The following is a 12,121-nucleotide window of genomic DNA, read 5'->3' on the forward strand; positions in this document are numbered from 1 at the left end:
GATAGTGGTGCTGTCATGGTTACAGGGGACACGGGTGGGCATTTGCTGGAGGTGGAGGTGCTGCAGGTGCACAGGTGAATGCTCCAGGACAGGAGCTCGGACCTGCACAGGTTTTCCTGTGTTTTTGTGGTCATGTCCATCATTTTGTGGTCATACCTGTGATTTTGTGGTGAGGCCTGAAATTTTGTGGTCAGACCCGTGATTTTCTGGTCAAATCCCTAATTTTCTGGTCAGATCCCTGATTTTTCTGGTCAGATCTCTGATTTTCTGGTCAGATCCCTGATTTTGTGGTCACGCCCATGATTTTGTGCTCATACCTGTGCTTTTGTAGTCATATCCATCATTCTGTGTTCACACCCGTGGTTTTGTGGTCAGACCCGTAATTTTCTGGTCAGATCCCTGATTTTGTGGCCATATCCATCATTTTGTGCTCACACCCATGATTTTGTGCTCACACTCGTGATATTGCGGTCACATCCATGATATTGTGGCCATGCCCATCATTTTGTGCTTGTACCTGTGATTTTGTGCTCACGCCTGTGGTTTTGTGCTCACACCCATAATTTTGTGGTCCCACCCGTGGTTTTGTGGCACATGCTCTGCCATGGCCTCGTATGTGCATCCTCACACATTTCTGCCAGGGGTGGGTGGTGTGGGAGGTGCAGGGTGTCCCTGGCAGTGACTGTCCCCCCCGTGCCCCAGTTCCTGGCCATGCTGTCCCAGTGGTGCACCCAGATGCATTCCCTCACCCTCCAAAACCTCAAGCCGCGCCAGCGGGGCAAGAAGGAGAGCAAGGAGGATTACATGAAGAGCACACGGTGAGTCCCTGTGTCCCCTTGTCCCCATGTTCCAGTGTCCCTGTGTCCCCGTGTCCCTGTGTCCCCATGTCCCTCTGTCCCCACGTCCCCTTGTTCCTCTGTCGTTGTGTCCCCGTGTCCCCATGTCCCCTTGTCCCAGTGTTCCCATGTCCCCATGTCCCTGTGTCCCCATGTCCCCTTGTCCCAGTGTCCCCATGTTCCCATGTTCCCATGTCCCTGGGTCCCCATGTCCTCATGTCCCTCTGTCCCTGTGTCCCCATGTCCCCCATGTCCCCTTGTCCCTGTGTCCCCTTGTCCCCGTGTCTCCATGTCGCCTTGTCCCTGTGTCCCCATGTCCCCTTGTCCTCTGTGTCCCTGTGTCCCCATGTCCCCTTGTCCCCATGTCCCAGTATCCCTGTGTCCCCTTGTCCCTGTGTCCCCGTGTCCCCATGTCCCTCTGTCCCCATGTCCCCCCTCCCACCGCTGCTCCTGGGGACTGCTCAGCTCCCTGAGCCCCGTTCCCATGGTGGACCCCAATGCACACCGGTTCCTGCTGTGGGGTTTGGGTGTCCTGGACCCACAGCTGCCCATGGGAGGTGTCACCCTCTTAGGATGGTGACAGGGAGGGTGGGCACAGCCTCCAGCACCTGATCCCGGCTCTGTGCGGGCAGGGGCTGCCTGGAGGCCGGGCTGGAGTCGCTGCTGAAGGCCACGGGCAGTAACCTGCTCATCCTGCGCATCTCCCACTGCCCCAACGTGCTGACGGACCGCTCGCTCTGGCTGGCCAGCTGCTACTGCCGCGCCCTGCAGGCTGTCACCTACCGGTAAGGACAGTCACCAGTGCCTGGCACAGTGCTGGGACACGGCTGGGTATGCCCAGGGACCGGCCTGTGCTCACCCTCATTCCCCAGCAGAGCACAGCCCGTCCTGGTCCAGGGGACCTGCCTGTCCCTGACCCCACCCCAGTGTCCCCCCTGTTGGGGAAGATGAATCAGGGAAACCTTATAAATATGGTTGCTTGGCAAAAGATTCTGAAAATACGAAACCTGTAATGGAAATAGAAATGGAAGCTCACTTTGAGTTGTAGGACACCGAGCCTTAGTCACTCTAGAACCTGAAGACAACAGCCTGGGCAGCTGGAGGAGAATCCCTTTGGATTGAACAATTACCTTTTTAATTGAATCCCTTTTAATTGAACAATATCTTTCTGCTGGCTGAGGGATCCAGAAGTCAATGCAGCAAAACAGAAAACTCTAAAGAGGAGTTTTTAGAGTTTCAAATATAACACAGTGTGGTAATGCAGTAGTTCTTATAGGCTGTGTGTAGAGTCTGTAGGATTTTGTTCCTTGTCCCTGTAAGTCACGGATGATTCGACACCCGCAGTGTCCCTGCGACTCCCGTCCCCTTCCAGGTTGTTCCCGTGTTGTTCTCACTTCCAGCTCCGTTCCCATCACCCCGTTATTGATCCCATCCCGGCCAGGGGTTGGCGAGGAGACACCACAATGTGGTGGAGAAGGTGTTCAGGGAGGTCCCACCTGGCTGTCACCCCCGAGGAAGGAGTCAAGGGAGGGAAGAGGCTCAGGGTCCTTCTCTCCTGGGAGGGAGGAGCAGCTCTGCCACGGGAGAGCTGAGATTCAGCTTGGGGACCTGGCCTGAGGTCAAGGACACCAGAGTCCTGATGGTCCTGGAGGAGGTCACAGGTCCTGGAGGGCATCACTGGCCACTCCTCAGCTCTGGCCACCTGTGCAGGCAGGACTGGCCTTCCCTCCACCCTCCAGGAGGATGGTCCTTGCTCTGCTGCACCTGCAGACAACCACCCCAGCCTTGTCTGTTCCACCTGCTGCTCATCCAGCCAGGGCAGAGAATCCTCCAGGAGGGAATCCACATCCAGCCACTGCCCTGGTGTGAACCCAGCAGCTCAAACCCGGCTCTGACCCACTCCAGAAACAGGAGCCAGCCCAGAGCTGCAGCTTTAACCCCAGGGCTGCTCCTTTGGCTGTTTGAGAGCAGCAGAGCACGGCCAGGAGCTCCTGGCACACCCCGAGCTGTGCCTGTGGCTCATGCTCTCATTACCCTGCTGCTCTTGGCACCCTGCTCAGCTCAGCACAGATGTGTGAGGCACCCCAGATAACACCCAGCCTTATTTTTAGGTTTGCCTGAAGTTCTGAACTGGGGCATTTACACTTGGGGAGCGCAGCCTCTGTCCCTGGGAGGCTCCTGGTGTGGTGGGGACAGTCAGGGCACTGTGTGGGCTGGTGGCATCAGGCTGGTGGCACCTCTGTGACACCTGTCCCCAGAGCTGGGCTCATCCCATGATAACCCCACACCTGCCCCAGTCCCTGCCCAGGGCCAGCAGCACCCCAGGACACAGAGACACCTCAGCAAAGCCTGCAGTGACACTTGGGCCACCCACAGACACAGTGGCACAAGCACAGGGCAGGGACAGAGCCACAGGGCAGGGACAGAGCCACAGAGCAGGGACAGAGGCCACAGGGCACGGACAGAGGCCACAGGGCACGGACAGAGGGCACAGGGCAGGAACAGAGGCCACAGGGCAGGGACAGAGCCACAGAGCAGGGACAGAGGCCACAGAGCAGGGACAGAGGCCACAGGGCAGAGACAGAGGCCGCAGGGCACGGACAGAGGGCACAGGGCAGGAACAGAGGCCACAGAGCAGGGACAGAGGACACAGGGCAGGGACAGAGGCCACAGAGCAGCCCCTGCCCCTGGCTGGGCTGTCCTTGCCACCCCCTGGCACTGTCCCCATGCAGGCCAGGGGACACCAGCCCAGAGTGACCTGCAGGGACAGGTTCTGTCTCCGGGGACAGTCTCTGCCAGTCACCTTTGCAGGTGGAAAATGCACCTCCAGCTCACCTTCCACCTTCAACCTCCGGCCCTTCACCTCCAGCCTCAGCCCCTGCTGACAGTGCACATCCATAGGCTCCATTCCAGCTGGGAATGCCTCCAGCCTTCCCCACAGGCTGCTCTGGGGGCAGGTCCTGGGCTGTAAATAATGACCACATTGGCACCTCTGGGTGCTCCAGGGGCAGGTCCTGGACTGTAAAAACCACATTGACACCCCTGGGTGCTCCAGGGGCAGGTGCTGGGCTGCAAAAACCACGTTGGCACCTCTGGGTGCTCCAGGGGCAGGTGCTGGGCTGTAAATAATGACCACATTGGCACCTCTGGGTGCTCCAGGGGAAGGTCCTGGGCTGTAATGACCACATTGACACCCCTGGGTGCTCCAGGAGCTCCCTGGGGGATGCAGACCCAGCCCAGGGATGACCCCACTGCTGGTGGGGCCATCAGGTGTGTCCCTGTGTTGTTGCAGGAGCTCCACAGACCCCGTGGGCCATGAGGTGATCTGGGCCCTTGGGGCAGGCTGCAGGGACATCATCTCCCTCCAGGTCGCTCCTCTGCATCCCTGGTAAGGCACAGAACCACCGTGGGGTGGGGTGGGTGGGGAGGGACCCTAAAGTGCCACCCAGGGCCACCCCTGCCATGGCAGGGACACTCCCACCACCCCAGGGTGCTCCAAACCCCATCCAGGACACTCCCACCGCCCCAGGGTGCTCCAAACCCCATCCAGGACACTCCCACCGCCCCAGGGTGCTCCAAACCCCATCCAGGACACTCCCACCGCCCCAGGGTGCTCCAAACCCCATCCAGGACACTCCCACCACCCCAGGGTGCTCCAAACCCCATCCAGGACACTCCCACCACCCCAGGGTGCTCCAAACCTCATCCAGCCTGTCCTGGGACACTGCCAGGGGTGGAATGGGGTTAGGAGGGGACCAGGCTGAGTGTCAGGGGCACCACAGAGCTGGGAGGGAATTGGGTGCCAGAACCCGATTTGCTCAGGGAGGGTCTTCATGGGGTTCCAGCAATCCTGGAGCCCTGGGCTCAGCCCCATCCCTCCCTGTGGAAACTGGGAGCTGCTGGGTGTCTGCACCTCCCTGCTGAGCTGGGAGTGCTCCAGAGAAGCTGCTCATGAGGAGATGAAAGGGATCTGGGAGGTGGCACTGAACATCAAAGGGCTGTCTGAGCTCTCCCTGCTCAGCACAGCAGCCCTGGGTGTTGTTAAGGGCTGTCACTGCCTGGGGGGGCACTGCAGCTGCTCTCATTTTGGGAAAGGGTTTTGGGGGAGCTCCCGGTGGGGTCTCACCTCCACCCCACAGTGTCGGGGTGCTCAGGAGCCCATGGCTCACACAGCAGGACACCAGGGAAAGTCCTCTGGGCATTGTTTATGGGATGTCAGTGCCCAGGGGATGTCACCCAGCAGGAGGGGACGGTGTCAGTGCCCAGGGGATGTCACCCAGCAGGATAGGCTGGTGTCACTGCCCAGGGGACATCAGTGTCAGTGCCCAGGGGATGTCACTGTCAGTGCCCAGGGGATGTCACCCAGCAGGACAGGATGGTGTCAGTGCCCAGGGGACATCAGTGTCAGTGCCCAGGGGATGTCACCCAGCAGGAGAGGATGGTATCAGCACCCAGGGGATGTCTCCCAGCAGGAGGGGTGGTGTCAGTGCCCAGGGGATGTCACCCGAAAGGAGGGGTGGTGTCAGTGCTCAGGGGATGTCACCCAGCAGGACAGGCCGGTGTCAGTGCCCAGGGGACACCAGTGTCACTGCCCAGGGGATGTCACCCAGCAGGACAGGATGGTGTCAATGCCCAGGGGACATCAGTGTCAGTGCCCAGGGGATGTCACCCAGCAGGAGGGGTGGTGTCACCCAGCAGGACAGGATGGTGTCAGTGCCCAGGGGATGTCACCCAGCAGTGTCAGGGCCTGGTGGCTCCTGTCTGCCCTGGGGGAGCAGCACACCTGTCTCCTACACCTGAGCCACAGCTCCAGGCCCTGCTGCTGCTTTGATCCGTGTGAGCAACAGAGACCAGGGCCTGGCTTGGGTCTCCAAGGTTGGGATCACAGAATCCTGGAAGGGTTTGGCTTGGAAGAAACTTTAAGGCCCATCCAGTGCCAGTCCTGCCATGGGCAGGGACACCTCCCACTGCCCCAGGGTGCTCCAAACCCCAATGTCCAACCTGGCCTTGGGCACCTGAGGGATCCAGGGGCAGCCACAGCTGCTCTGGGCAAAGTTTGGGGTACTTGGAGCTCCCATGGGAACACCCCAGGGTGACCCCCAGGCTGGTGGGCTGGGAGAGGAGCGCCTGGGGGGGCCGGGTGGCCGTGCCACCCCCAGCTGTTGTCCCTGCTGTCCCCAGCCAGCAGCCGACGCGCTTCAGCAACCGGTGCCTGCAGATGATCGGGAGGTGCTGGCCCCACCTGCGGGCGCTCGGCGTGGGAGGCGCCGGCTGCGGAGTGCAGGGCCTGGCCTCCTTGGGTAGGCACTGCTGGGGGCCAGGGGGGCACGGGGAGGGACATGGGGAGGGGGACTGGCATGGGGAGGGGGCGGTGGGGGCACCCAGTCCACCCTGTGCCCAATGGTGACATTGTCACCAGCACCTGGAATCGCAGAATGGGTCATTGGTCTTGGGTGGGGGTGGTGGGGACAATGAGACCACCCTGTGGCTGATGGCGACATTATCACCAGCCCAGCACTCTTGAGTCACAGAACAGGTCACTGTGCTTGGGAAGGGTCTGTGGGAACACTGAGACCGCTCTGTGCCTAATGGTGACATTGTCCCCAGCACCTGGAATCACAGAACGGGTCACTGGGCTGGGGACGGGACGGTGGGTGCACCCAGACCACCCTGTGCCTAATAGTGACATTGTCACCAGCACTTGGAATCACAGAATGGGGCACTGGGCTTGGATGGGGGCAGTGGGGACACTGTGACCACCCTGTGCCCAATGGTGACATTGTCCCCAGCACCTGGAATCACAGAATGGGTCACTGGGCTTGGGTGGGGGCAGTGGGGACAATGAGACCACCCTGTGCCTAATGTACACCTTATCACCAGCCCAGCACTCTGTGATTCTGAATGGGTCACTGGGCTGGGGAGGGGTCTGTGGGGGCACTGAGACCACCCTGTGCTCAATGGTGACATTGTCACCAGCACCTGGAATCACAGAATGGGTCACTGGGCTTGGGAGGGGTGTGTGGGGACACTGAGTCCAGGGGATGTCACACCTTATCACCAGCCCAGCACTTGGAGTCACAGAGTGGGTCACTGGGCTTGGGAGGGGTCTCTGGGAACACCGAGTCCACTCTGGGGCCACCAAATCCAAGCTGTGCCCAATGCCCACATTGTCCCCAGCACTTGGAATCACAGAACAGGTCACTGGGCTTGGGAAGGGTCTGTAGGAGCACTGAGTCCACTCTGGGGCCACCAAGTCCACCCTGTGCCCAACACCCCCATTGTCCCCAGCACTCAGTCACAGAGTGGGTCACTGGGCTTGGGAAGGATCTCTGGGGTCACCGAGTCACCCTGTGCCCAATGCCCCCCTTGTCCCCAGCCCAGAGCGCTGAGTGCCACCTCCAGGAATTCCTTGGACACCCCCGGGGACGCATGGGGACTCCAAATCTCCCTGGGCAGCCCCTTCCCCCTCCTCCTCCAGTGGGCCAAGATGTCCCTGCTGTAGGCAGGGAGATTATCCGTGGAGAAGCCCACCCATGGGTGCTCCATGGGGATCTCCAGGGCTAACCCCACCCCTGGGTGCTCCATGGGGATCTCCAGGGATAACCCCACCCATGGGTGCTCCATGGGGATCTCCAGGGCTAACCCCACCCTTGGGTGCTCCAGGGGGATGTCCAGGGATAACCCCACCCATGGGTGCTCCAGGGGGATCTCCAGGGCTAACCCCACCCATGGGTGCTCCATGGGGATCTCCAGGGATAACCCCACCCATGGGTGCTCCAGGGGGATCTCCAGGGATAACCCCACCCATGGGTGCTCCAGGGGGATCTCCAGGGCTAACCCCACCCCTGGGTGCCCCCTGCCCTCCCCGCGGGGTGACAGGCCCTGTCCCACAGCCAGGAACTGCATGAGGCTGCAGGTGCTGGAGCTGGACCACGTGGCCGAGATCAATCAGGAGGTGGCGGCCGAGATGTGCCGGGAGGGGCTGAAGGGGCTGGAGATGCTGGTGCTCACCTCCACCCCCGTGACCCCCAAAGCGCTGCTGCACTTCAACAGTGAGTAACACTGCCACAACACTGCCACGGCCATCGGCCGAAAAATAATTAAAAAAAACCAAACCCAAGTTTTAAAAAATATTAATAACAAGAATAATAATCAATTATATTAATAATATGAATATTGTTATCATTTAAATAATAATAGAAATCATTATTAAGCTATTAATAATACTAATAATAACATTATTATTTAAATAATAATAATTAAAATACTTAATGAACTATTAATAATATCGATATTGTTATTATTATAATAAAGTAATAATATAATAGTAATAATAATAGTAATAGTATAATATCATTATTATCATTATTTATTTATTTATTAAATAAATAAATTTATTTATTTTATTGACAATAAAATATCCATAATTAAACTATTATTAATATTAACACTATAAATAGTAATTATTAATTGTTAATAATTTTATTGTATTGTTTTTAAAATAATATTTAAATTATTTTAAATTTATTATTAGTAATAAATTTAATTTTATTATTAATATTATTTGTATAAATGAATAATATATTTTAAATTATATATTATATTAGATATATTTAAATATTAATTATTAATTACTTATGTTAATGATATTAATAATACTAATACTACTACTAATAATAATAATAATAATAACAAGTTCTATCATTATCTTACATATCTCTATACAATTTCACACAACAAAACTGATGAATATTTTATTTCTCACACCAAAAACACCTACCCCATGGCTCTGACACCCAAATCCCTGGGGCAGAACCTTCTTCCAGCCCCACCCATGGGAGCTGCTGGCGCTGCAGGGTGTCCCAGAGGGGACCCAACATCCCCCACCGAGGACGGGCCAAGGGGAGGATGGAGAGGGTCCCTCTGTGGCCCCCCAGGGTGATCAGTGTTTGTCACACACCTGGGGCTTGTGACACACCTGGGGCTTGTGGCAAACCTCAGTCTGGAGTCCTTGGCCAGGGCAGGAGGTTCAGAGCCCCAGGATGTTCAGAGCCCCAGGAGGTTCAGAGGATGTTCAGAGCTTTGGGATGTTCAGAGCTTTGGGATGTTCAGAGCCCCAGGAGGTTCAGAGGATGTTCAGAGCTTTGGGATGTTCAGGGCCCCGGGATGTTCAGAGGATGTTCAGATCCTCAGGATGTTCAGAGCCTCAGGATGTTCAGAGCCCCAGGATGTTCAGAGCCTCAGGATGTTCAGAGCCCCAGGATGTTCAGAGCCCCAGGATGTTCAGAGCCTCAGGAGGTTCAGAGCCCCAGGATGTTCAGAGCCTCAGGATGTTCAGAGGATGTTCAGATCCTCAGGATGTTCAGAGCCTCAGGATGTTCAGAGCCCCAGGATGTTCAGAGCCTCAGGATGTTCAGAGCCCCAGGATGTTCAGAGCCCCAGGAGGTTCAGATCCTCAGGATGTTCAGATCCTCAGGATGCTCAGAGCCTCAGGATGTTCAGAGCCCCAGGATGTTCAGAGCCCCAGGAGGTTCAGAGCCTCAGGAGGGTGTGCCCTGCTGGTCACAGCTGGAGTGACCATGGTTTGGACCCCACCCCTGTGGATGGCAGAGTCAGGGGGGTGGGAGGACCCCAGTTTGGGACAGGGCAGCCAGAGGCCACTCACAGCCCGTGGTGCTCCCTGCACAGACCTCAGCCCGGTCTCCTCCATCCTCAGGGTGAGGGTTCCCCAGGCACAGAAGGCCTTGGGGAGCACAGGGTGGGGTTTGGGGAGGCTGCCTGTCCCCAGGTGTGCAGCTCCAGGTGCTCTCCGTGCCCCCAGGTGTGTGCCGCAACCTCAAGTCCATCGTGGTGCAGGTGGGGATCGTGGATTACTTCAAGGAGCCCCACAGCCCCGAGGCCAGGAAGATGTTTGAGGAAATGGTGAACAAACTGCAGGTAAAGGAGCCCAGTCCCAGATAACACCAGTTCACCAGCCCTGTGAACTTCCCCTGGCAGGGATCAGGAATTTTCCCTCTCTTCCTCCATCCCCCTGTGTCCTTCCCCTGGCTGGGATCAGGAATTTTCCCTCTCTTCCTCCATCCCCCTGTGTCCTTCCCCTGGCTGGGATCAGGAATGTTCTCTCTCTTCCTCCACCCCTCTGTCCTTCTCATGGCTGGGATCAGGAATGTTCTCCCTCTTCCTTCATCCCTGTGTCCTTCCCATCCATGGTTAGGATTTGAAACATTCCCCCTCTCCCTCCCTCCCCTCTCTCATTCCTGTAGCAGGGATTTGGGATGATGTTACTCCCTTCTCGCTTCCTCACCCAGCATCTTCCCTGAAGCAGAAATTGAGATATCCTCCTCTCCCCAAAGTCCTCTCCTTGCCCTTCCAGTGTGTCCTTCCAGTGGCAGGGATTCCCTTCTCTCTCCTTCACCCTGTGCCCTTCCCAAGGCAGGGATTTGAGGTGTTCCCCCCTCTCTCTCCCTTGCCCTGTGTCCCTCCTGTGGTGGGGATTCCCCTGTTCCTTCCTCACCCCTTTTCCTTCCCCTGGCAGGGATTTGAGGGGTTCCCCCCTGTCCTTCCCCCAGCAGGTATTCCCCTGTTCCTCCCTCACTCCATGCCCTTCCCAAGGCAGGGATTTGAGGTGTTCTTCCCTGTCCTTCCCTCACTCCTTTGTCCTTCCCCTGGCAGGGATTCCCCTGTCCCTCCCTTGTTCCTCTCATTCCCAAGGCAGGGATTTGAAGTGTTACCCCTGTCTCTCTCTCACCTCTTGTCCTTCCCATGGCAAGATTTTCCCTGTTCCTTCCTTGCCACTTTCTTTCCCCTGGGAGAGATTTGAGGTGTTCTTTCCTGTCACCCCTTGTCCTTCCCCTGGCAGGGATTCCCCTGTCCCTCCCTCACCCCTTGTCCTTCCCTTGTTCCTCCCTTTCCCCTTGTCCTTCCCCTGGCAGGGATTTGAGGGGTCCCCCCTGTTCCTCCCTGTCCCCCTGGCACTGCTGTGTCCCCCCAGCCCCACCCTCTGCTCCTCTTCCAGGCCCTGAGGAAAAGACCCGGCTTCTCCAAGATTTTACACATCAAGGTGGAAGGAGGCTGTTAGCCCTTCAGGGAACCCAAAGCACATTCCCTGCTCTGCCTGAGAGGCCCCCGAGACCAAACCCGGCAGCGTGGGCTGCTCCTCCAGGGCTGGGAGCAGAGCAGGGACCCCCCAGCTCGTGCACAAGGAACCCCAAACTCTGGCAAGGCCTTTGGGGCCGTCCCGGGGCCGCTCGCGGGCGAGAAGGTGCTACTCGAGGACGTTTTCTGGCTGCCCCAAGAGCCAGGGCCGTGCTCTTTCCCAGGAGGGAAGATGGCTTGGAACCCCTGCGGCTGCTCCTCGCCCGGGATCCGTGTTTGGGGGTGGTTTTCCCGTCAGACTCTTGTTTTTGGGGGATCTTTGAGTGTTCCGGGGCTCGGTCTCTGCAGCCTCAGCATCTCCGTGGGGTGGGAAGGGGCTGTTCCTCTCGAGGGCTCATCATTCCCGCAGGGTTCCTGCTCGTTTTCATCTCGGATTTGACAGAGGGGCACCCAAAAACCTGGGGAGACGCTCCCAGGAACCAGCAGCCACCACAGCACAAGGAGCAGAGCTGCCCCGCGGGGGCTTCGGGAGCCAGAGGACACCAGGAGAGATGGGAGCTCCTCCAGAGGTGTCCAGCCTCACCTCCTCCCCACCAAAACCTTCCAGCCAAGGCAATAAACCATCTCCAAAGTCCTCACCCAGCAGGACACACGGGCCATGCTGTGCCCCCACCATCCACACCCAGACTCCACCCAGGGCCACTTGTCCCATGTGGAGAGGGACCATCATGGGACACCCACGTTTGCCATCCCACCGCCTTCCCGAGCAGCCTGAAGGAGAAACCCTGGCCAGATTATCCTGAAATGATCCTGGGAAAAGCACCAGCCAACAGCCCTGGCTGACCTTTACCTACAGCCACTGTTTTCTAAATCTGATCTTTCTTCTGCGTGCTCTCTGCCTGCAAGGACATCGTCATCCCCCAAAATATCCTTTTTTTTCCCATAGGAAAAGGCTTTGGAAAGGCATCCAGCAGGGTCAGGCATCTCCACCCTGGGGAGAAGGTACCAGGAGGTGCCCCTGGAATTGGGGACACCCATCAGAGCACTGCCAGCAGTGGGGACACCCCGGCCTTACCCACAGCCCCACCTTGGGCTGAGAGGAGAGGAAGCAACTGGGAAAGTGGGTTTGGGGCTTTTCCCTCTTCTCTGGAGCAGCACTGGAGGTTTTGGTGCCTGCTGGCCCAGCGTGG

General features: G+C 57.5%; 1 protein-coding gene across 1 annotated transcript in view; it reads left to right on the top strand.

Moving 5' to 3' along the window:
• The window catches only part of FBXO41 (F-box protein 41), a gene marked incomplete at both ends in the record, with an annotated part of 12,394 nt that extends 1,480 nt beyond the window's left edge, over positions 1-10,914 (top strand). The window contains 7 exons of the mRNA XM_083862342.1: positions 703-818; positions 1,469-1,621; positions 4,129-4,224; positions 6,018-6,136; positions 7,730-7,888; positions 9,658-9,773; positions 10,852-10,914. Of these exons, the coding sequence (XP_083718468.1) occupies positions 703-818; positions 1,469-1,621; positions 4,129-4,224; positions 6,018-6,136; positions 7,730-7,888; positions 9,658-9,773; positions 10,852-10,914 (822 nt within the window). The remainder of the gene's footprint in view (positions 1-702; positions 819-1,468; positions 1,622-4,128; positions 4,225-6,017; positions 6,137-7,729; positions 7,889-9,657; positions 9,774-10,851) is intronic.
• Positions 10,915-12,121: the final 1,207 nt, after the last annotated feature.

The sequence above is a fragment of the Zosterops lateralis genome (genome assembly GCF_965231275.1).
Source record: "Zosterops lateralis genome assembly, chromosome: 5".
NCBI lineage: Eukaryota > Metazoa > Chordata > Aves > Passeriformes > Zosteropidae > Zosterops > Zosterops lateralis.